Below are 26173 nucleotides of genomic sequence, written 5' to 3'. Positions count from 1 at the left end.
CTGCCTCATCCATGCCCATCTCTGCCTCATTCATACCCATCTGTGCCTTAATCATGCCCATGAGTGTCTCCTCATTTGTGCCTCATCATCAGTGTGTCCCTCATCATGCAGCCTGTTTACCCCTGTCTTCAGCCTCTGTCCCCGCCGTCATTCAGCCCCTGTCCCTGTAGTAATCCACCCTGTGTCCCCGCCGTCATGCAGTTCATGTCCCCCCGCCGTAATTCGGCCTGTGTCTGTGCCTCCGTCAGAGTCCTCCTTTACATCCGTGTCCCCATTAGAGTGCTCCTTTACATCCAGTGCTTCCCTATCAGAGTCTTATTTTACATCCGTGTCCCCATCAGAGTGCCCCTTTACATCCAGTGTCCCCATCAGAGTCCCCCTATACATCAGTGTCCCAGTCAGAGTCCCCTTTTACATCAGTGTCTCCGTCAGAGTTCCCCTTTGCATCAGTGTCCCCGTCAGAGTCCCCCTTTACATCCAGTGTCCCTATCAGAGTGCCCCTTTATGTGTCCCGGTCACATAGCTCCTTTATGACCCACGGTCAGAGTGCCCCTTTATTGCATTCAGAGTGCCCCTTTATTATTGCAGTCAGCGTGCCTCTTTAGTATTCCAAAGTGCCCCTTTATTATTGCAGTCAGCATGCCCCTTTATTGCAGTCGGAGTGCCCCTTTATTGCAGTCGGCGTGCCCCTTTTTTGCAGTCAGAGTGCCCCTTTATTGTAGTCAGAGTGCCCCTTTATAGTATTCCAGAGTGCCCCTTTAGTATTCCAAAGTGCCCCTTTAGTATTCCAGAGTGCCCCTTTATAGTATTCCAGAGTGCCCCTTTATAGTATTCCAGCGTGCCCCTCTATAGTATTCCAGAGTGCCCCTTTAGTATTCCAGAGTGCCCCTTTAATGTGTCCCGCTACGAGCTGTGTGACTGTGTTCTATAATATGAGTACTGATCGTACAGAGTGAGTCAGAATCTGTCATTAGATTCTTCCCTCTCTGTCTCCCGTCCAGAAATGCCTTCCGACGGACTGCGCACGTGCTACAGAGCGGGTCAGAATCTGTCATTAGATTCTTCCCGCTCTGTCTCTCGTCGGATAGTGCCCCTGACGGACTGTGCACGCGCTAATGACGTCAACCCCAGCGGATCGGAGAAATCAGGTGGAGTGACGTCACTTACGGAGCATGGGCAGTCCGTCGGGGGCACTATCCGACGAGAGTCACTATTCGACAAGACACAGGCACCATATTGGAATGGTCCAGTTTGTCATCATTTTCAGATTTCTATCAGCTGCTCCTATACACCTCTATAAATACAAGGTATGTTGATTCAGGCACCAGGCTAATTCCTTTGAAAATGTTATGTGTAATGAAACGCGTTAGGATTGTCAAGAGTGCCGAATTGTATTGAATGCTTCTTACCATCTGACCCATTGTAAGTGCATTACTTTCTTTGCTTTAATAAACCATTTAAACGGTATCACGCTATGGTGTCTTTTCGATTTATCCCACATACACCTTTCTGAGTGGGGATTTCCAGATATCCATACGTGTACCATCCTTGAGTGACCTTCCTATATCCACCATTTGGAGGATAATTTGTGGAAGCCTCTGCCATCTGTTCCAAGGAGATCATCACTTTCAGCCTACATGACCCAATTGCTGTAAGGTACTTTGGGTCCATGTCATCTGGTGAGCGAATTATATTCTTTTTTTGGTGTGGGATTTATCACAAGTATTCACTCTTCTATGTGGGACTGGTCACCTTCCTTTTTTTGTATAATTTTGAATATTGGACTTTATTTTTGCATTTCAGTGTGTATCCCATTGTACTCACTTTAACATTTGAGCAGTGCACAATTTATGTTTATATAATATTGTAAACAAATAATTGAAAATTAATAAAAATAAAAAAACTACTTACACCCTCCACTGCCCTATTGACACCAATCATTGCTCTACGGACACCTTTCACTGCACTGCTAATATACACGCATGTGTTTGTGCTCTGAGGTGCACATTCTAATTCACACCAATGCCTAGGAGACTTGTCACAAATTTGCAATGTTACAATCTTATTCCTGGGGAAAAGAAGACTAAGTAAATGCTTCCTCCTGCTTGTGGCAGACTCGTGATATCATCTAAGCCTGAAGCAAAGTCACTTGACTGGAGTTATAGTATAACTAAAGGCAAAACTTTTTTTTTTTAGTTTTGGATAGAGTGGAGATGTTTTAGAACAACTATTAGGTTTTTATTGCTGTCTGGACCCCTGTTAGGGAGATTCACCCTATTTGTCATGTTTACAATTATCATCAAAATTTAAAGTACAAGAAAATCCCAAATTTCACTCTATTACAGAAAAGTAATAGAGGGAAAACCTTCCAATGGGGACAGTTCTGGTGACCTGAGGGTCCCCAAGGAATTCCCCTAATTGGCAGGGATTTTTCCCTCACTTCCTGTTTCGGCTATGGGACAGAAAGTGAAGGTAAATATCTCCAATGGGACACAGGTAAAAAAAAAAATAAACCGGCAGGTGTTATAACTATCCCTTACTCTACCCACAATGAAAAAAATAGTTTTGCCTATTGTTCTACTTTAAAGGTTTTTTTTTTTTTGTAATGTAAAAGCTGAAGCTTTAAAAAAAAAAAAAGTATGCTACCTTTGTATATCATGTTAAGTTAGGGATTTATTTCTGCAGATTTGTAAAGTTATTTAAGAGTCTACTTTAGGAAGGTTGTAAAATAAATAAAAAAAAAAAGAAAATAGCAAACATGTCTATACTTACCTGCTCTATGCAATGGAATTGCACAGAGCAACCCCAAACCTCGTCTTCACGGGTCCCAGCCGGCACTCTTGGCTCCTCCCCTATGCCCAGTGCCCCTAGGGGAAGCAGCTTTCCAATGTTTAGGCTTTAGAACCACTTTAGGCCCAGCCTAGTGGCCCTCTGTTGTTACAGTTTAATAATACCAGCCCCTATGCTATTCAACATTAGGGCTCTTTCACCCCTCCTCTACCCCACAAAGAAATCTGGGAATTTGAGAGTAGTTGCATCTTTCTTAGCCCCTGTTAATGCAGTTTAGTTAATTAAAATCCATATTGATAATAGTTTCACTGGATTATAAAACAGTTTTATTGCAAATGAAATATACCTCCTTAAAATATAGTTAAAAATGTATAATTATAGGTATACATTCTAAAAGGTTGAGCAGGTCAACATTACGTGTACACTGCAGCACACATAGCAGCTAGCATAAAAAAAATTTATTGACATAGAAAACCTGACAAGATTGAAGTAACACACTTAAAAAGGAATGCGAAGAGGAGTTCAGGGGATTTCCATGTTCATTTTAAGATGGACAGCCATTAAGCTCCAGATTGTCAGACAGTAAAAAGAAGATATCACATATGTCCTCATTCTCCGGATCCTGGCATTCTCTGTTGTTTGGCCACCACTCGATCCAAGTGTCTTTCCCAATGATGTAGGAGAATCTAAAGAGAATTATAAAAACATCTTTAACAAATTTTTCTTATGGTCAACTTTATCCAAAACAACCAAATATAATCATATGCTGATTTTGAAATAGTTTGATATCTCCTCTGCAATTCGCATTTGCACCCAACTGCAATCACTAATTTAAAGACAAATGATGATGGTATGTTCCCCTGACTGAGACCCCATAATTCAGAATAAATAATTGGGTAATTCAGCTGAAAAGGGCTGATGCCATCATTATGTTCTTGAGAGGTGAGACAGAAACCCAATGTAGTGGCAATGTTGTTAATGCACTTTATAAAAAAATAGAAAAAGTAAACTCTTTAATTTTCATTTTTATTTTATTTAAATAATAATACTCATGGGAAGATCACACCAAATATATGTTACTTTTATGAATAAAATGTATGTAGGGCTGTCTTCATTCATGTCATGACCCAATACACCTGTTTAAGCACTCACACACAATGCTCCATGCCATGAGAGCGTCAAATAACATTGCAATAGGAGCTGGGAATGTGCACCTGTACGTGTTCCTAGTTCTGAGACCCTGCTGTCACACTGACAACTTGGTTATAAAGTGATAATTTCCTGATGCTGCCAAACTTAGTCTGTGCTTCTAAGCCACCAAGACCATTGGTCACAAAGAAGTTAAACAAGCATGTGAATGTCAATGCCTGGGGAAGCCAAGTTTTAAGCAAAAAGATAAATAAAATTGTTTCAGATTTGTGTAAGACTTTTTAAAATTGCCTTAACTGCTGTCACTGCTATTCAACTGACCTACAAAGGTCCTTCATACTCTTAACCCTACACCATGCAAAACTTCAAGACTTTTCTAGGGAAGACCCAATTCTCTAGAACCTCCTCTCTTGACCTAGAATCCTTTTTTTTTTCCTTGATCTTTTTCATACCTTGTACACAGCTATAGATTTCTTCTAAAGCCACCTCTTTAAAACTACCCCCCCCCCCCCATCGTGATCTATTTCCATATTTCAAGGAATAAACATATTTTTATTATTTTTGTAACTTTTTAGAATTTACGCCAGCCTTTCAACCTAAAGCCTAAGTTTAAATAAAAAAAAAAAAAAAAACAACTCCAAAATGAACAGGATATAAGAATGGGGGGATGGACATTTAAATCATCCACCCATTCTCCATTCATAGATCATGCTTCATTAAGAGAAACTAAAGCAAGGCTTCTATGAATGGAAGAGCTGTACAGAAAGGGCAAGCATAGCCGGCACTCTTGATGAGAGCCTGTGACAGCTCCTCAGTTCTATAACCCCTACTGAACCCGAAGATTATGGCGGTGGTAGGAGAGAAGACAGAAGACATGTACTGAACTAGACAGATGCACAAGGGACACATCACACTGTAGGTAAATAATGTCCCTTGTGCCTATTTTGTAGGTAAAGTTAGGCTTCAAAACAGGTATTTTACAAAAGGACCCCATCCCTACCCATTGCTGCTGGCTGTCCTCTCTCACTGCAACCACTTCCTATGCTGATGTGTACATGTAGGTAGGTGCAGTCTACTTTCTCCACCATAGCGGCACTGCATTGGGGAGCAAGTCAAGAGGAACATAGTTCCTCTATGGTTTCCTAGGTCACTGTAGAAGCATCCCAATGGATGCTGCTGCCCCATGTGACCTTGGCAGCCATATTGGGTAAGGCCTTGGTTTGGCATGCATTTGGCAGAGTAGAGACAGGTACCCCATCTGGTAGGCACAGTGCTAGCAGCAGGGAAAGGTTCCTTACAAGGAGAGAAAGCATAGGGATTGCAACTTCTCTGGACAATTGCCTATTGGGCACAAGACGGCCATTCTTCCCCTCTCTACAGATGTTGACAGTTTGGCTGTATTCCGCTCTCTACATGCTGTTGGAGCTGTGAGTGTTTCTGGTTGAGCTGCCTTCCCACTGGGTTATTTGTGAACTGTTTCTGTAGTATTTCAATAAAAGTTCTTCCATTGCGCTGGGACTGAGTGTTATTCTGCGCATTGTGCTGCATCCCACCTACAGACACACTGGGTTTATGTTAGGGATCTCATAGTAGAGATCACACTAGCTTACAAGTTTTTCTCCCAGGCTGATTCAAGAGAAAGGCAAGATGGTAGCAACCATGTCAGCTTTTCTCTAGTTATTGACTAGTGTAGCAGCACATCCACAGATAGATGAATGATAATTATTAAGATATACAGAACATATACAGTCCACAAATGAATCAAAGTTAATCTGTTCTCAAAAATGCAAAAATTTGCATTGGTATAGTGAGCATCTAGGAATGTTAAAAGTTAAACTCCAGCCCTGCCCTCAGCTTTGCATAGCTGTACAGACTCCTCTTCCTGTACTGATAGTGCTTACTAGAAATGAGCTTCGAATTCGAGTCAAACGTAAGTTCAACTTATAGTTGGAAAACTATAGTGACTTTCAGGTCATCTCCATTGTTGAGTCTGATGTCTCTCATCTTCCTCTTGACAATACCCCACAGATTCTTTATGGGGTTTACTTCGGGCGAGTTTGCTGGACAATCAAGCACAGTGATGCCATGATCAATAAACCAGGTATTGGTACTTTTGGCAGTGTGGAGAGGTGCCAAGTCCTGCTGAAAAATGAAATCAGCATCTCCCTAAAGCTGGTCAGCAGAGGGACGCATGAAGTGCACTAGAATTTCCTGGTAGAGGACTGCGCTGACTTTGGACTAAAACACGGTGGACCAACACCAGCAGATATCATGGCTCCCCAAATCATCACTGACTGTGGAAGCCTACCACTGAACTTTATGCAACTTGGATTCTGTGCCTCTCCACTCTTCCTACAGACCCTGATTCCCAAATAAAATGCACATTTTTCCACAGTCAGTGATGATTTGGGGAGCCATGTCATCCGCTGGTGGTGGTCCACTGTGTTTTATCAAGTCCAAAGTCAACGCAGCCCTCTACCAGGAAATTCTAGAGCACTTCATGCTTCCCTCTGCTGACCAGCTTTAGGGAGATGCTGATTTCATTTTCCAGCAGGATTTGGCACCTGCCCACACTGCCAAAAGTAACAATACCTGGTTTAATGATCATGGCATCACTGTGCTTGATTGACCAGCAAACTCGCCCAACCTAGACCCCATAGAGAATCTGTGGGATATTGTCAAGAGTAAAATGAGAGACACAAGCCTCAACAATGCAGATGAGCTAAAAGCCACTTTTAAAGAAACCTGGGCTTTCGTAACACCTTAGCAGTGCCACAGGCTGATCACTCCATGCCAAACCACATTGATGCAGTAATTCCTGCAAAAGAAGCCCCGACCAACTATTGAGTGCATACTATACTGTACTTGGACATACTTTTCAGTAAGCCAACATTTCTGTATTAAATTTCCTTTTTTTTTTTTGGTCTTATGTAATATTCAAATTTCTCTGTCGCTCATTGACAGACGTAGTCCTCGTTGATTAATAACAACTCGGGTTATACTGCCCTCTACAGGAGTAGGACTAGACAGGAAAGAAAACATTCTGGCCACACCTTAGGGGCAGTCCCAGAGGGTATATCCTCTCTCTCTCTGCTACAGCAAGTCAGTTTTTTTCTGTCTAGTTAGGAGTAAGGACCTAGATGCCTTGCTAGGATCTTCGGTCCTGGCAGGATTTTTTTCCTTATAAAGATTTTTTTAGACAGCTTTTTTCTCCAGTTTCCTGTGAGATCTTCAAGCAAGCAAGCTGTAACTGGGCGACGGGCTGGATGTTGAGATCCAGTGGTCACCCCAGTTCAGCCTACGAGCGCGTGCAGGCCATAGCTTCGCGCTGGGTCGGCCGCGACATAGTCCCACTGGACGGGGACTGACCCTGCGAGTTAAACGTCTCGCTTGAACGCCAATGACCAAGAGTCACGGCGTCCGTACTGGTCGACAGCCCCCCCACCCCGGTGGAGAGGGGTTCTGTCAGGAGTGGCGCCCGCCTGGTTCCGGTATGGTGAGTAGTATGTTCCCCCTTTTCCCCCTGACGGGTTTGTGGTGAACGCGGGCCCCTCTCTGAAATGGTAAGGATGGGTCTCCCCTCTATCCTATAATAGGTCACAGATCCCCCTATTTGAGTGTGATTTTTGTGAACAAGAAACCAGGAGGCTTGGTTTGGGAGCTGACAATCTATGTCATTTCAAAATTGTAAAAGTGACTGAAGTCAGTGGCAGTACTAGAATGTTACTATTGTAGCATAAGGTATCCTACCTGTCAGGCATGAATCACTGCAGTCCAGATCGCATTCCTCCAGCAAGGACAGAGGGCTGCCTTGCGACGGCCCACAGACCACATGCGGCCCGCCAGGGTCCGGTACCGCCGGCCAGGTTTATCGCCATCAGGGTGAAGGTTTGGGGGGCCGAGATATTCCCGCAGGCCGCCAGACACGCCGTTATCCTGTACAGGCCGCCGCCATTGTCTGGTAGATCGCACGAGGCCGCCATATCGGCGTAGCCTCATGTCTCCAGCATGGGGGTGGCCATGTTTGAGGTGACCAAAACACCTCGAGGAGCTAGGGGAGGCACCGGAAGGCGTGCAAAGGGGCGGAGCCGCCTCCTTTTTACCCGGGAAGCCAGCCAAAGACTTCCTGTCTGTAATAGACAGTGCTGAAACAAGTTGCATTTGAAACTCTGAGCATCAAGTGGTGAGCCTTGGGGTCTATCTCTCTCTCTCTCGCTCTGTAGGGGTCCCTAAGAAGGTAACACTGAGGGGCATTGTGGCACTGGGGGTCTGAAAAAAAAAAAAAGAAAAAAAAAAAAAGTTTTAGTTTTTTTTTGGCAAATGATTTTTTCCGGTTAGTATCTGGAATTATCATGGACCCTGCCACACAGGTACCCCCACCTTTTTCCCTCGAGGTGGCCGCAGGACCCTCCAGTTCACAGAGTATGGATGCATTTACAGCAGTTTTGGAGTCTTTGGTGTCTCGGGTGGAGGCCTGTCAGGAACGGGGGTCAAGAAAGCGACCCCCGCCTACCCCTATATCATCTGATACTTCAGATTCAGATTCCGAGATGGTCATTGCAGCTGCAGGTCCCTCTGCAGGGGCTGTTGTCTCAGGTAAAGTTTTCTCAGACAGCGAGGAGGACGTTCTTGCTTCCGCCATAGCACAAGAAGAAGCATTGGTGGACGCACTAGTTGTGGCGGTTCGGGAGACCTTAAGACTTGAGGTTTTACCGGCAGAGGCAACTGAAATGGAAATTCCCTTTGGTACTAGCAAACCTACCAAGACGGTGAAGGTTTTTCCTTTACCCAAATGTTTTGGTAATAAGATCAAAGAGGAATGGGATCATTCAAAGCGTACCTTTACTATTTCCAAGCGCATTGCTAGACGCTATCCGTTTGAGGAATCCCTCATTAAGAAATGAACGGTACCACCAGTGGTGGATCCACCTATTTCCAGACTGAATAAAGCCACTGTTATCCCGTTGGAGGACTCTCCGTCCTTTAAGGATCCGGTGGATCGGAAGATGGAAGCGGAGTCCCGCACTATCTTTTCCCTGATAGGGTCAGCCTTTAGACCAGTAATTGTCATTGGTTTAGTTTCACAGACATTAACAGAATGGGCGAGATTGGTGCGCCAGGACCTGAAGGGGAAAGGTATCCCCCAGGCAACATCTGATTTGATGGAACAGATTATACAAGGACTACAGTTCGTCTGTGACGCAGCCTTGGATGCCACCCCCTTATTAGGGCATGCATCTATGCCAGCGGTAATTCTCAGACGTGTGCTGTGGTTAAAATGCTGGTCAGCGGACCTAGGTTCCAAAAAGACCTTGGCGAATCTCCCCTTTCAGGGGAATCGCCTATTTGGGGCCACCCTAGATGAGATCATTAAGGATGTCACTGGAGGTTGGTAACGCGCGCCCACAATCCTCTAGAGGACGCAGCAGACGCGCTAAACGGCCTGTAAAGGCAGTGTCAGCTATTCGATGTATTCCCTCCTCTCAGATTGCTGCTGAGATTTCTCCGCAGGATAGAGATGGAGGGAACTCCAGTTATCCTGGAAATTCTAGGCTAGCCTCGTCAAGCCGGTCAGGCCGACTTGGACATGCTAGTCGCGAACGCTCCTTGGAGACTTCCTCTCAGGGAGGATCTGCGGTCTCAAGGACCGATCTTCCATTGTGCTTTACAGTCGCTGGTTTTAATGGCCTGGCCATTGAGACCCAGGTACTGAAGGACAGAGGGTTGTCAGCTTCAGTTATTCCTAGTCTAATTAAGGCAAGGAAAGCGACTTCCAGCAAGGTCTATTATCGCACATGGAAGACTTATATCGCGTGGTGCGAATCTTTGGGATTTCCTCCACGTACCTATTCGGTGACCCGAATCTTGGCTTTTCTGCAAAAGGGGGTTGAGCAGAAACTATCCTTGAGCACCATCAAGGGTCAGGTTTCAGCATTACCAATCTTCTTTCAGAAGCCCTTGGCTAGTCATTCCTTGGTGCGGAATTTCATTCAGGGGGTGCGGCACCTGGCTCCACCAGTCCGCGCGCCCTTACCGCCCTGGGATCTTAATTTGGTTTTGTCGGTTCTGCAGAAACCTCCCTTTGAAAATATCAGGGAGATTTCCTTGCTTACATTATCCCAGAAGGTGGCCTTCTTGGTGGCTATCACTTCTGCACGCAGGGTGTCAGAACTGGCTGCATTATCATGCCAGTCCCCATATTTAGTGTTTCATAGGGATAAGGTAGTTCTTCATCTGAAGCCATCCTTTCTTCCAAAGGTGGTTTCAGACTTTCATCTGAATGAAGATATTGTGCTACCTTCTTTGTGTCCTCAGCCCAATCATCATCGGTTGCATTCCTTGGATGTGGTTCGGGCAATCAGGGTATACCTGAAGGCTACGGAATCGTTCCGTAAAACTGATTCACTTTTTGTGATTACGGATGGCCCCAGAAAGGGGTTGCCTGCATCTGCCGCGACTATCTCCAAATGGATTAGACAGACGGTGGTACAGGCTTATTCTATTAAGGGTCGGAATCCTCCGTTCCCTGTTAAGGCGCACTCCACTCGAGCGCTCAGTACTTCCTGGGCCTACCGCCATCAGGCGTCAGTGGTCCAGGTGTGCAAGGCGGCCACCTGGTCGTCGGTACACACCTTTACAAAATTTTATAAAATTGATGTGATGGCATCGGCGGATGCCTCATTTGGCCGCAAGGTTTTGCAGGCCGCAATTTGAGGAGACCGGTGGTCTACCTCGAGGGTTTTTTCCGTTGGAATTTCTGTTGAGTCTCATCTTTTGTTTGATGAGCCTTTAGAACTTCTAGTTGGCACCGCTTGGGCCTTCTAGATTGGATTTTGATTTCCATTTTCCCACCCCTCATTTGTGGTACTGCTTTGGGACGTCCTGAGTTGTTATTAATCAACGAGCACTACGTCTGTCAATGAGCGACAGAGAAAAATGGATTTTTGTAAAATCTTACCGTAAAATCCTTTTCTCTTAAGCTCATTGACAGACGTAGTACCCGCCCCTCTGTTTTTGAGTTGGGTTGGGTTAAATTCTCTAAACACTGCTTTGTGACATAACTGACTTGCTGTAGCAGAGAGAGAGAGGATATACCCTCTGGGACTGCCCCTAAGGTGTGGCCAGAATGTTTTCTTTCCTGTCTAGTCCTACTCCTGTAGAGGGCAGTATAACCCGAGTTGTTATTAATCAACAAGGACTACGTCTGTCAATGAGCTTAAGAGAAAAGGATTTTACGGTAAGATTTTACAAAAATCCATTTTTTCTGAGATACTGAATTTTGGGTTTTTACTAGCTGTAAGCCATAATCATTAAAATTAAAAGAAAGACGAGCTTGAAATATATCACTCTGTGTGTAACGCATCTATCTAAAATATATGAGTTTCACTTTTTGAATTGAATTACTAAAATAAATTAACTTTTTGATGATATTCTAACTTGATGAGATGCACCTGTATATAAAATGCACTGTTTATCTTTAAAAAAGGTTTTTCCTAGTGCTAAACCTTTCATCCAATTTATACATTTCTGCATTTGTTAATTTCAAAAGCCAGTAAAAAAGGAATATTAGTGGTAAAAAAAATGCACTTGGAGGTTTACCTAATAATTTTTTTTAAACAATTCTCCTTTAAGTGTGTGTGGAAGGGGGTGGGTCCTATGCCTACATACTTTTGCTAATAGGTGTTCCTCATTCCCATCTAAAAAAGTTGAGAGGTATGGTAATGGAATAAACATCAGCTGCAATGAACCTACAGACACTACAAGTGACCAATCCTTTGCCCAATACTCACCTTTTTGGACACAATTTCCACAGTACAGATCCTCTTCAAACTTACAAGAGTAAGAAAAAATATAGGTTTTCATTAAAGTGGAACTAAATTTGACTACTAAAAAACTGCGAGCAGGCGGTTCTTTATTTCAGGAGAGATAAGCGATGTCTCTTCTGTTATAACAAACACTTAACTACCTGCTTACAGTCTTCTACTGAATGCATGCTGAGATGCTCATGCGCAGCTCAGTGGGCATTGCCAACACACTCCAAGCATTTACATGAGATGACCTCATTCTCTGAATCAAAAGGCAAAAAACATGTCACCTTGATGTAACTGGAGAGAAGATGACAGTAGCCAGTGAAGGATTAACCATGGCACCGTTGGAATGAGGAAGGATTTCTGTGAGTTTAGTTCCACTTTAACATTCTGAAAGTCCACAAATTATCACCACTTGTAACTTCAAAAGCTGTTATGTTAATTAAAATGGCCAACCAGTAAGTGAGTTACCATAAAAGTTCTTAGGACTATTTTATAACACAAGGTGACCATAGACATTAGAAGACAGTCAACAATGCAATGTCCATGGAGCAGTTCACCACAGCCCTGATGGACATTGGGGAACACATCAATCGTACTGTTTCGCAAACGTTGCCGACGTCTGACTGTTTTCTCATTTTTATGGTCATCTTAAAACTTAAAACACATAAAAAAAATTTGATTTGTCCTCCACACTGCAAAGGAACTCTATTTGGACCAATAGTCCTCAGCCATCAAATGCCCCAAAAAAAAAAAAAAAAATAACTAACATCCAATTAGCAAACACATTTTAGACAATTTCAGAAAACTTATCTCAACGAGGATATTGAATGTATATTGATGAGATACTATATCAAAGTTTCACAATTCATGCTTCAAAAAATCCACTTTCAAAGCTGCACTGGTAGATTCTTGCCAAAACTGCATTATTTGTAACAAGTGTGCTTTATTATGAGAGTTTGTGGATGGAGGATCTTACCCATCTGGTTGGTCCCAAAGGTCCCCCCTGACTCCCCAAATAAGGTACTCTCGTCCTTTCTTCAAATCCAAGGATTTACGGCACTTAATGTGACTGACAAAGTTACGTTGTTTGCCCTCAGGGTCCTCATCTGTACCTGTTGCCAAAAAAATAAACAGGAGAATAAAATGAAGAGTAAAAAATGTATTAAAATAGTGACTATTATACAAACTATTAAATGCATGTTACATTTCAAACTACCAGCCTCATTTGTTCAAGAATAGTTTAAGTACTAATTTTTGGTTTCTGTAACCAATGAAACCAAGTTTGTTATTTTCTAATGTGAGTAGAATACATTCTGACAATTGTAATTTGCTACATATAAATTAGAGATGTTTACAGACACATGTGATTACTTAGTTTTACATCAGGAAAAACACTAACTTGACTATGCTAATGGTCCACCATATAATTATAGAAGAATACATATTTGGGTGCCTTAATGGGCAAGAGGAGTGACATTGCAGCCTCCAAAGCCAAGCCTACCATCAGTTTCTAAGTCAAACATACACAAGAACTCTGATCCCAACAAACATGCTACCTTGTTTGCTATATGCTCAAGAGTTGTACTCACTATTTCAACCATTGTGTATTTTTAAGGAGACTCTGCCCCCATATCATTCATTTGAATAACAACCTTTCCATAAGATTATATATATTTAAAGCAGCACTTCCCTTCAATTTTGCACAATTGTATGGACTCTCCTGTACTGAAATTGTTTACTCTGATTTCACTGCCCACTGTGGGTTTCTCAAAAGTGTGCATTAGAAGCTGCAGCAAGTCCTGTAGAGCTCAACTCATTTCCTGGCTGGAGGTATTATCTAGCTCTTTCCTCCCCAGCCCTCCCTGGCTCACCTCATTCTTTGGATTTCAGTTCTTTCAGTCATGGAGGCTCAGCATCATATCTGGGCATTATTAAAGGGAAGTCTGCATGCATGCTCTTCCAGAATGATCCACCCATCAAGACATTTATACATGTGTATAACTTTGCATAAATCTTCCAAGAGCCAGCCTCTTACTTGCATCAGGGCTAAGGGCTCTTGAGGAATGTTTTTTAAGGAAACGTTATACAGCACTCTGTTGACGCCTCCTAACAGCCATAATCTTTCAGCATTAAATAGAAAAACACAGAAACACAGTGATGATTTTACTGGGTCTAAAATAAGGTATTGAATGAAAATGCAAAGGTTTTATTTACAAATGTCATTAACATGGTAATTAGGAGAAAAGAAGGAACCAGGAAAGGCAAAATCCAAGTTAATAGACCCCTTTGTTTACATCATGTCATCCAGAACCATGCACCTAAACCTCTTCAATCCAACCTGGGCTCTACGGCAATTACTTTTTTGGACAAATGGAGGCACGCTCAATTGACCCAACTTCTCCACTCCCTACCTCGTCCACTATGAGACCTGCAAGACTTGAATTCCATAGAGTCTATATTCAACTCTAAGGATCCCCCACTACATTGTGTTTCACGGTTCTATAAGGCTCTCATTTCTTTACAAGGCTCCTCATACCCGGACTACCTGACTAAATGGGAAATTAACTTACAGTCCTCTATCTCAGAAAAGCAAAAGGACAAAATGTTATTACTTTCTCATATATCCTCTATTTTGACCAAAATGGTGGAAACAAACTACAAACTCCTCATCAGATGACATTACACTCTGGCAAAATTGCACTCCATGTTTCCCTCAAATTCCCTGGTGTGTTGGAGGAACTGTGGAAACCTAGCTTCTGATGCCCATATCTGTTGGGACTGCCTAATTATCCACCCCTTTTGGTCATAAATTCTTAAGCTTATTGGTCAGATTACTGATATCTCCCTTCCTTCTAATCCATGGACAATACTATTTCATTGCACCCACAAACCAGCCGGCCTATATAAATGCTCTTACCTCTCATTTCCTAAATGCAGTAAAGCTATTTATACCAATGTTGTGGGGCTGGGGCCAACCATCGATTCCCTCATTGAAACAATGGCTAAGCAAGGGTGACAAAATTTGCCTCCTAGGGGAACTCCCCTGTATTACTAAAGGCAATACTAGTCGCCATACCAAAATATGGGCCTGCTTGCTTAAATTTAAATTCTCCTCTTGCTATAAGAAAATTGTACTAAACCCTCCTGACCAATAAATCTGTGTTGGTCTCTCTCTGTATATTTTCTCCAACTTTGTATTCCTTCTTGTGGAGGTTTACAAACATGGTATAATTCACCAGTCCTCAGGTTCTTCTTTTCCATTTACCCTTCTCTTTCTCCTTTCTCTCCTATGCTCAATTCCATTTACCCCCTATTTCTCCCCCCTTGCCCCCTACCCCCTGTTTGCTCTTTTCTACCCCTTTCCCCTCCCCATCTATATTCCCCCTATTACATTACTTTCTATAAAACCTTTTTCCCTTTTTCTTTGGATGTTAAATTTTATGTATCTATTACTCACGGTTGACCTGAACCCAGGTAGTTTTTGCCATTGTTCTCCTTAAACGTTGACACTCCCAACCCTGTCAGTTACCGGGCATGTTATATGGTTGGTAAACATGTACAGAAGATCATTTGTAACCCACTTATTCATTTTCTCAGTTTTTTCTTGTTTATCTTCTAAATAAACAGATATTAAAAAAAAAAAAATAGACCCCTATGTTTACAGCTGCAGAGGACAGCAACGATGAGTACTCAGGGGTCTGCCAGATTTAACAAAATATTCTGTTCTCTATTTTTGATCAACATCACAGTAATCAGTTTGTCTAATATTGTATTCATTACATACCTAGCTTGATGACTTTGACTATGGTCATCACATAATTGTCATAGTTGTCATTTGGTTGCACCTCATCCATTCGTGCCCTGTATACTGTTGAAGAAATATGTCATCATCAGTAATTAATAAATCAGTATCCACAACAAAAAATAATAAATTGGGTTTAAACCTGATTCTCACCATAGTCAACTCCTTGTCCACAAGCTCTCTTCATCCTTTCCTCTGCATCCAGCTGACCTTCAAGTTGCTGCTGCAAGAAACAGTTTGCTGAAAGACAAAAAAAAAAAAAAAGCTGAGGGTAAGGGGTCACCAACATTAATTAGCTTGTTGGCATAAAGATGATTAGATGCCTGTACAAAATCCATTTACAGGTAAGGATGTTTTAAGAAGCATTAGAACATTAGATCACCCCCAGATCCAGTAATAAATGACTGGATCAGGACACCTAGTCATCTAATGTTTAATGCCTAGTACACACGATCAGAAAACCAGATGAAAAATTCCGCTTTCAGAACAATTGTCCAATAATGTGATCATTAGTACACCGCTTTCGAGAGATTTCACGACAGTCCATACAAAATTGTTCAAAGGGACAAGCATTAAAAAATATACTCGTACGATGACAGAACAAACAATTTTGGTGTAATTAGTATAGTATGTGTACAAAAAAAATTGCATGACTGCGCATGCTCGGAAACAAAAATATAAATTACATTACAATAGAATACGTGATATAATCTCGAAGTTGTATTCTGTCGTATGAGGATTTTGGTAACCTTAGTAACCTATTGGTTTTTGATAAAAAAAGTCGCTGAGAGCCTGAGCCAGCTGCTCTCACCCGACCACAGGCCGACGCTCCAGTGAGCACTTAAGGGGCAGAGAAGAGAGCCAACAACTGGCAGTCACTGCTTTCTCCTCACTGAAGGCTGAGAACTGAGCGATCAGCAGTCTTTGATCGCTTAGTCTTAATAGCAGCGAGGGACAGATACAGCATCGGACCAATGCTGCATCCACCTAGATGAGTATAAATGTTTTTTCTTTTTTTTTAAACCCATACTTCTCTTTTAAGCTGCATAGGCAGCAGCTGGGGTGTACAGATGCCACAGCCACAGCCACAATAATTTGATTTGCAGCTGTGGCAGGAGTTACACCCCCTGCCACTTTGTGCATGCACTACCATCTGCCAAATGCAACCCATTCAAGTGAACGGTGCCACACTGCAACGTCCCCACAACTGCATGCAGTGCACAAAGCTGCAGTTCAGTAATTCAGTATGGGGGGCTTAAAACAGGTGTTGAGGAGACAATACATCTCCTCCTCACCACCATTTAAACACTTCTGAAAAGCAATCCAAATGCAGATTGCTTTTCAGAGGAACAACAGTCCTTTAAGATACAGTAAAAACAGTAAAATCATTATGCAATAAAATTTAATAAATTAGTGATCTACAGATATGTGTAATGGAAGCTGCAGTGTGGGGTGTTGCATCCAAGAGTCAAGTCATCTTTAGTGATGGGCAAGCAAGTCTTTCATTTTATTGCGCAGTGATTTTTATATGTATGGCACTGTTAGGCCTCATTCATACAGGCATACTAATGTCTGCATCCTGGCAGTACACCTGCACCTTTGTCAAATTGGGAGCAGTGGTTGCATCTTTGCAGTCACTGTGTACCAGCAGACATCAATGGGACTGTTTGCATGGGGATGCACAGAACACCTGTACATTCTAATGCAAACATAGCCCTTGTATGAGTGTATACTATTTTACACCCTGTATGGATAAGGCCTTTTGGCAATGTCATGATGCACATTGCCAGGATGGGCATCTACTCGAAGATCAGCCAAAACCAGCCAAAAAATATCAGTAGCCAGCTGGGAGCTCGGGGACATTGTAGCACTGGAGAGCAGGTGAGTATAGTTTGGTTTAAAGGATTCCTGCATTGTAAGTGGATTCAGTTATTCTTCTTTTAGTGTGGTTGTCCGAACTCTCCACATTACTCCTGACCCTTGCATCATGTGTTAGGCACTCATGACCTTGAGTAGAGAAGATGCACATTTTATTTAACCATACACCTTTAAGCCCTTCCCACAACTACCACGCTACGCACACCACATTACATCACTCAATGTGCCCCAGGTCTTTCATACACCTTTCCCTCTCCTATCTCAGTTAATGCCCGACTAGGGAGGAAATGCGTCAGGGAGGAGGCGCCGCATTGTCACGCATATCGCTGCGGTCTGCACTGCAGGCAGCCGTGGACCACAGGAATCCCTCGGCAGTCTTTCATGCTGTTTCATTTATGATGTCCATGTAAGTGTATCCTATTTTTGATTAATAAATAGTCTGAGGATAATGCACTATTGGCTACTTTTGTCTCTCATGCTGCACATCGAGGACCAAGAGTAGCTAAAGACTACCAGGGAGCACCGGTCCATCATAACATCTGGATAAGAGGAAGGAACACACTTCCAGCCAGGAATACCCCAAGGTCCTTACTATTTGATTATCTGGTAAGAGGCTTACCAACCTCCCCTTGTATAGGAAGGTGTGGGAGGATATTCACCTACCCCTCTCTCCAGCTGTTTTGTTTGACTTACTCATCACAGACATTTTCACTTCCACTTGGACTTTGCTATTTATTTTTGTACCTTTATACCTTTTGGTGTTTTTTTGCACCTTAGTGTTATATTTATCACGGACAGTGGTTACCTCACGTGGACTTTAATACCAACTTGCATTTGTTGTACACTTGTGTGTTTTAGTGCACTGCTATATTATTTTCCAGTAGAAGTATATATTGCCTGGTTTTATATTGTACTGTTCACCGCATAATTGGATTATATGCTTTTTTTGTATTAAGCATTAATAAGTGTTTCTCATCTTGTAGAACACCATTTCACGTGTTTAGCGCACTTGATTTATTTTCTCCACACGTTATTCCACATTTTGGATCTATAGTTGCAGCTTCACACAGTCCATAATCAGCGCACTTTTCACACCCCATTCTTTCACACACCTACCAACGCCCTTTCTGAGAAAAATGACTGCAGGGTAACTTCCATCAGAAGGAGTAGGCACCTTGAAAGCTGCTGGAGGTAGGAGTTTGCTCTCTCCTCCTTCCAAAAGCAGCCTAATGTGGACAGGAGAGAAAGGGCACCCGCTGATAACACACCTCAATCTCAGCGGGTGCCACTGGGGAGTGATGGCAGACTGCCCATCCCCCTGTCTCTCCTTGTCATGTGACATATTGCATGACTGGAGAGGGAAAGATGTAGCAGCCACCTTCATTGCCAGTGGGTGCCACACTGAGACTAAGCTGTGAACTGTACACATGGGGGGGCACAGTTTGCCATCTTTGCCCTGGATGCTGGGCGACCTTGTCCCTGCACTGATAATCAACATTCTGTAGGCTTACATTCTGTTTTCACAACATAGCTGTTCTATGGTGCTAAGATGACCAGCTTTTTGTAGTCAAGCCTGTAAGAGATAGTTTTCCTACCGGGTGCCTTTGTTAACAGTTTAATGGTCGGTAATTCTTGTGCTGCTCTCGCACTTCCAATTTGATAAATTGGTCTGCTTTTCATGTGCCTTACCTTCAGCACAACGGCATACATCTGCCTGGCAGATCCTTCCCAGTAATTTGCTTCCTTCTTCAAAATGGTAGAATTTTGTGCAACGACTTTCTATAGGAAGAAATAAATTAACATGAAAAAAAAAAAGATAGAAGAAATTAATTTTTCATTTTTTTGACAGAGTGTCGGACCCAGTTGTCAGGTTTTTAATGCTGTCTGTGTTCCTATTAGGAAGGCTTACCCTCTCTGTTTGTTCCGGTGGCCAATGTTAATGGGATTGAAACTGATAGGAAATCTAAAATATTCAGTTGTCACCAGAACAGGAATAGAGGGGAATAGCTATTCCAATAACAACAGTCTAACAGCAGATTCCCCCTCACTTTGGAGAGATTTCATCTAAATTTATGTTTTTCTAAAGCACAGGAATTGAAGGAAAATCTCATCAATGGAACGCAGGTGGCCAAGCACAATTGACATGGGTTTTAATCCTAAACTTTGCTATCCAAAATTAAAATGAAATTGCCTTTAGATATACTTTAAGTATCTGGTATTGCTTTGGAAATACCTGTTATTGTAGCTATAGTCCTCATATGAAAGGAGAAGACATGCAGACACAATAAGATACCGTGTACTTGGGCTATTGTTTATGTCAGAACTGCTTTTTTCCCCGTGCAAACTAATTGATATGCAAAAACAACTTGAAGCAGCTTTGAAGGTGACCAAATTTAGCTTAAAGGTATCTGTGAAGGAATACAGATGTTTTTTTTTTTTTTTAGAAAAGTCCAAGCCAGCCTTCCTCAACCTTTTTAACATTAAAGAACCCTTGATATAACTTTATGGTCTCAGGGAACCCCTGCTAATAATTACTATATCTACAGATCACTGTACATTACTGTGAGGGTTATTAGGGAGAATTCCCTACTTACCTATAGCTAAAAAGAGATTACTGGTGTCAGTGCTTACTTATCTGAGAGGCAGAATTGATCATTGCTTAGGGAACCCCTTGGAGGAACCCTGAGAAAGGTTGGTCTAAACTGATATCAAATGTAAGGTGAATGCAAATGAATGCACACTGCTTTTGCTCATGTACAAAATCTCTTAGAGTGTTACAAGAATTTCAAGCTGGTTTGGGGAAAATGCTGTGCTGTAGGTTTCTCATATCCACTTATATCTGGGGAACCGTAGTGATTAATAAGGTTTTGTCTGATTGATCTATCCTTTGAGAATGGTCATCTGGAAGGTGTCTGCTGATACTGTAGGTCAGTGGTCTCTAAACTACAGCCCAAAGGCCAAATGTGGTCCTTTTCTTGCTATTATCTGGGCTTTGGGGCATTATTTCTCCCTCTGACACCAACTATGTGGCAATTCTTCCTTCCACTGACACCAACAATTGGTCACTATTAATCCCACTGATACAAGGCCCTATTCCTCAAATTGACACCAGTGATTTGGACTCTTCCTACCAAAAATACCAGCGATGTGGCACTAATTGATACCAACGATGGGACACTATTACCACTACTAATACTAATGATGGGGCACTATTCCTCCCACTGATACCAATGATGGAGCACTATTTCTCCCATTTATACCAATGAAATGATGGGGCACTATTCTTCCCACTAATACCAATAATGGGGCACTATTCCTCTCACTCATACCAATGATGGGACACTATTCCTCCTACTTATACCAATGATGGGGCACTATTCCTCCCAGTAATACCAATGATGGGGCACTAGTCTTCCCACTAATACCAATGATGGGACGCTATTCCTCCTACTTATACCAATGATGGGGCACTATTCCTCCCAGTAATACCAATGATGAGGCACTAGTCTTCCCACTAATACCAATTATGGGACACTATTCCTCCCACTAATACCAATGATGGGTCTCTATTCCTCCCACTAATACCAATGATGGGGCATTGGTTACATTCATTGACACTGGGGCGGTTTTTACTCCCCCTGGGCAAAGTCCTAACCCCCTAAAATATGAAGGGTAGCAAACTGGACCTTTGTTTGGAAAGATTGGAGACCCCTGCTATACGAGATACATGACTGTCTTCTGCTTGGAGATTACAAGATAATCTCACTAATTCTAAGTCACAAACTAAGGCTAAAGCTGGCCTTACACCTGAAGAATTTAATTACAAAAAATGCTGTTTTAAGAACATTAGTTTGGTTGTCTAAGAGTTAAAGGGGACAATTTGACAATTGGTTTCAACCAGAGCTAGCAAGAAATTCAAAGGACTAGGATAGAAAATGTTTGTAGAATGTTATGGGAACAAACAAATTTCTAAGTTTACTTCTGGCCGACAAAAAATATAACTAGTCTTATGTGCATGCACTTGTGAAAGTTAATTAGAAACTAGAAAGTTCATTCATTTAATCTATGAAAATTAAGGCACTGACATGGTACACAAACAAAAAGTCATTCAAAATCATTTAAGTCCATGAAGACACTATCAAATTCTTGGACAGATGATTTTTATATTTCAAGTGTCTACAGTACTAAGTGCAGCATTAGGACCAGCAAGTCCAAACAGCATACGTGTTTTGTTCTCAACTGCAATACCCACACGATTAGTTAGGACAACCTTTGAAATCATTTTTAGGTCTTTTGAACCACAAGTAAAACCAGTTAATTGATAGTCGGTGGGTAAACCTCTCCTTATATTGGTGGCCAGTGAAAGAATACTCCTTACAGTGATAGTCAGAATGCCACCCTTACAGACAAAAAAGATAATTGGTGTAATACAGCTGGCTCTGCCCCCAACCTATGAAGGTACCATCAAATTAAAGGTAAACCAGTTACAGCTCAAGGAACCCTTCATAGCCTCTGGAGGAACCCCAGGATTTCACAGAACCCTGGTTGAGGATGCCTGAGTTAGAGTAAACAGCTACAGTGTGTGTCATTTACCGGGGGTATAATAGTCATATACTGTAACAGAAGCTGGCTGGATAAGACCCACTTGAAAGATCTGATGGGCATAGAATTTCACACATTCTTCGCGCTTGTGGGAAATCTGAAATGTCAGAGGAAAAAATAGGGAAAATTACTAAACAGGCTACTATGACACTGCAGATGTAAAAGATGACATATAGTCGTAGGATTACTAAAAACCAAAGTTTATATATTTAGGTCATGTTATTCTTTTGTTTTTCACATTGTTTGCAATGGCTGTACTAAGCTAAATCCCTATGTATCTAATGTACCACCATTGGAACTTGGACTTAGTCATGTTGAATTGCTTATATGTGTAGCTTTCTAAAAACCTTCAAAAATAATATTGAAACAAAAAAAGAAAAAAAAAAATAACCTATAAAAAGCAATAATATAAAAAAGGGAATTTGCATATAGTGATTTTCTTTGAATGCATGGGCTTGCTGATTTAGTCCTAGATAAACCCTCAAGTTTTTTCCATGTTCCCTCCATGTTTTAGCAAATACTAAATTAGATTTAGTATTTGCAGAGACAGGGCTTAGGAAAGTCATTCTCCTCTTACATTTCAAAAGACTGTAAAAAACATCCTCTGTATTTAGCTGAAGTAAAATTATGTTGGATTCAACTTCTGTGTCTTATTGAGGAGTTAAGCAGCCTGTGAATGGTTCTAAGTCAGCAGATGACCATACTGTCCACAGGGCTGGGTCTAAGATGGCTTAGCGTGATCAAAAACACACACTGTATGGCTTATTTTGTAATTGACTTATCTCAGCAGTTGTTCAACAATAACATTCACTGCATGACCTGATACTATTATAATGGCTATATAAAGTACCTACAAATGTTCCATGTGAAACACGGTTGTGAAAATATGTCACAGAAACCAAAAAAAGTGTCACCACATGTATTTACTTCCAGATACAGTTTAAAATGATCGTTTGTATCACATAGTTGCTGAATTTACACTAGTTTGCCTTCTAGCTAATCAGATGGACAATTAAGAAATTATACACTAATGTATGTTCTCACCTTATCCAGGTATAATAGAAGTGTACCCTTCTCTGTTGCTCCTTTGCTAACCTCAAATTTGGATATAGACTTGTCCACACCTTTAGTGAGCTATGATTGAGAATAAAGTGCATAGTTAGTAAAATACATAAATTAGCTTAACCTTTTATCGTTCTTGCGCCAAGAAACTCACCTTATTTATGCTGTCAACGTCTGGAGCAAAACCAGTCATCATGGAAATGTCAATAATAGACATGGTGGCATCTTGGTCTTTCAAAAACCTACAAAAATGTGAAAGTAGCTGATTATCATAAGGTAGAAGTACTTCTTTTAAATAGGGGGAAAAGGAAGGGAGGTAAAGGAAAAGAAAAGAAAGATACATTAATGCAAGGGAAAGAGAAAGAAAAAGGAATGAACAATAAGAAAAGGAAACAGAAAAAGGGGAAAGGATGGGAAAGAAAAGGAAACTGAAGGAAAGGGAATGAAAGAAAACAAGAATCAAAAGAGGAAGTAAACAGGAAAGAAAAAAGAGATGTTAGAAAAGGAAAGCGATCAGAAAGGAAAGCAAACGGAAGTGAAAAGAAAGGAGAGGGAAACAAAAGAAATATAATGGAAATGCAAGGAAAGACAAGGTAAAGAGATGACAAAAGAAAGCAATAGGGAAAGGTAAGAAAAGGCAAAGGAAAAATATCAAAGAGGCAAGAAAAGACAAACAAAAGGGAAATGGAAGAAAAGGGAAAGGGAATAGAAAAAAAAAGGTATGGAAAGACAAAGAAAAGAGGCAACACAGGAAAGCAAAGGAAAATGAAAGGAAGGGAAAATGAAAGGAAAGAGAAGTGAAAGGAATGTAGAGAGCAACAAAGGAAATATAATAGAAAAAAAAGGCAAATGAAAGCAAAAGGAAAAGGAATGAAATGGAAGAGAAAGGAAAGACAAAGGAAAAAGACAGCAAAACAAATCAAAAGAAAGGGAAAAGAAGAAGGGAAAGGAAAGGGAAGAGAGAGGAAAGTATGGAATCAAAGGAAGGATAATGGAAAGAAAAGGCAAATGAAAGTGAAAGAAAAGGGAAGTAAAGGAAAAGGTAAAAAGGGAAAGAAAATAACAGAAAAATGAAAAAAAGCAACAAAGGAAAGGGAAAGGCAAGAAGAAAAAAAAAAAAAAGGAAAGGAATGGGAAAGGAAACGTAAATAGAAGAAAAAGGCAAAGAAAGACAAAGGAAAGAGGTGACAAAGGATAGGGAAAGAGAAGAAAATGGAAAGGAAAAAAAAAAGCTAAGGAAAGACGAACAAAAAAAAAAGGAATGGGAAAGGGAAAGGTATTAGAAAAAAGGGCATGAAAAGACAAAGAAAAGCACAGGAATGGGAAAGGGAACAGAAGAAAAAGGCAAGGAATTGGAAAGGGAACAGAAGAAAAAGGCAAAGAAAGGAAAAGGAATGAAAAGGGGAAGGGGGAAAAGAAATAAAAGAAAAATGCAAGGAAAGAAAAAGAAGTAACACAGAGGAAAGAGAAAGGAAGGGGAAGTGAAGGGAAAGAGAAGGGAAAGGAATGTAGATGGAAAAAAGGAAATAGAAGGAAAATAGAAGGCAAATAAAAGCGAAAGGAAGGGGGAGAAAGGGGAAAGCAAAGGAAAAGAAAAGACAAAAGAAAGAGACAACAAAAGAAAAAAAAGGAAAAGCAAAGAGAAATGGAAAGGTTAAGAGAGGAAAGCAAATGGAAAAGATAGGAACAGAAAGAATAGGAAAGAGAAAGAAAAGGAAAGGAAAATGAAATGAAACACAAGGAAAGTAAAGCAAAGATAAATGAAAGAAGAGGAAAGGAAAACGTAAGACAAGAAAAAGAGAGGAAAGGGAAAAACATGAAAGAAAAGGAAAAAAAAAAAAAGAATAGGAAAAAGGGAGAAAGGAAAATAATAGGAAAGCAAAAAGAAAGTAAAGAAATGTAATAGAAAAGCTAAGAAAAGGAATTGTAAAGACTTTGCAAAGTCACAATTCTGCTAACTCTAACAGTGGCTTAAAAAAAGGAGCCAAAGCAATTCCAGCCATAAGTAGGCTGGTGGCCTTGCTGATCTTATAGGTTTCCCCGTAAAGCAAAACCAAAAGCAAATATTACCACATTTATCTTTCAGCCTATCTATGTAATCTATTTAACAATTAAATATTGAAAATCAGCCGAACTCCAGTAGCTTCTGGCCCATAGTCTATCGGTAGGAGGCTTGCGCACAGTCCCCTCCAAAACACACAGTGACAGTGGGTTCTGTCACACACCGAATACTAGAAATGTTGTGGACAGTGGGACAGTGGGAGAAACTGAGCTGTAAGTCACTTTTCTATCTTGCTCAATGCAGGGAGTAGGCTTTGCTCACGTTCTTCCCAGATTGCACTGCTCTGTGTGGAAACAGTGGGCCCTAATAATTATCTTTCTCCACAGTATGCTATCAGTTAAAAAATGGAAAACAAAATAGTACCCTTCCCATATTAGATCATATTTGACATGTCTATGCAAACCAAAATTCCAAAGCAAGTGCAGGCCCTCTAAGGACTTTCATTTTAAAAACCCCTCTCCCCCTCCCGTCTCGGGAGCCCTTAGCTGGTGGGCAAATGATGACATTCTGTAATTCATTTCAACTAATAAGAATATTCATACCTTGCACAGATCAGAAGAGAAATAGTCGAAATAGCCCCTTCTGGTCTCCTAACTGTAAGAAAATATATATTATTGTACAACGACTCCACCCAAAATGTTTTTATATTAGGAATTAACTTCTTGTTTTTTGGATTTGTGATGGTGAAATAAAGAACATATTTTGTTTTGAGAAGGTAATACTATACCATATGTTAAAAAAAATATTCTATTTTTTTGCTTTTTTAAGTAACTTTACAAGTATAGGGGCCTCTTGCACACATACACCTTACAAGTAGAGTTGAGCGGACACCTGGATGTCCGTGTTCGGCGGGTTCGGCCGAACTTGAAAAAAAAGTCCGGGTCCGTGTCCCGGACTTTTTCTGAACTTTACCCGGACACCGAACCCCATTGAAGTCAATGGGGACCCGAACTTTCAGGCACTAAAATGGCTCTAAAACACCAATGGAAAGGGCTAGAGTGCTGCAAATGGCAGCAA

The 26173-nt window shown here is 41.3% G+C and overlaps 2 protein-coding genes across 4 annotated transcripts in view; both read right to left on the bottom strand.

Moving 5' to 3' along the window:
• Positions 1-3233: 3233 nt before the first annotated feature.
• Positions 3234-26173, bottom strand: part of LOC309553574 (A.superbus venom factor 1-like) — a 1719715-nt gene continuing 1696775 nt past the window's right edge. For all 3 annotated transcript variants that reach the window (XR_014225177.1, XR_014225178.1, XR_014225179.1), the window contains exon 41: positions 3234-3265. The gene's annotated coding sequence lies outside the window, so the exon portion shown is untranslated. The remainder of the gene's footprint in view (positions 3266-26173) is intronic.
• LOC309553573 (A.superbus venom factor 1-like) overlaps positions 3234-26173 on the bottom strand; it is a 128877-nt gene continuing 105937 nt past the window's right edge. The window contains exons 33-41 of the mRNA XM_082254845.1: positions 25699-25750; positions 23249-23336; positions 23077-23166; positions 22024-22129; positions 19120-19209; positions 15706-15792; positions 15535-15618; positions 12727-12862; positions 3234-3476 (exon numbers count right to left, since the gene is read on the bottom strand). Coding sequence (XP_082110971.1) covers positions 3335-3476; positions 12727-12862; positions 15535-15618; positions 15706-15792; positions 19120-19209; positions 22024-22129; positions 23077-23166; positions 23249-23336; positions 25699-25750 — 875 coding nt within the window. The 3' untranslated portion in view covers positions 3234-3334. The remainder of the gene's footprint in view (positions 3477-12726; positions 12863-15534; positions 15619-15705; positions 15793-19119; positions 19210-22023; positions 22130-23076; positions 23167-23248; positions 23337-25698; positions 25751-26173) is intronic.

The sequence above is a fragment of the Pelophylax lessonae genome, assembly GCF_965119305.1.
Source record: "Pelophylax lessonae genome assembly, chromosome: 4".
NCBI lineage: Eukaryota > Metazoa > Chordata > Amphibia > Anura > Ranidae > Pelophylax > Pelophylax lessonae.
Note: the sequence above shows the minus strand (reverse complement) of the source record. Positions and strands in the feature narration are given on the sequence as shown.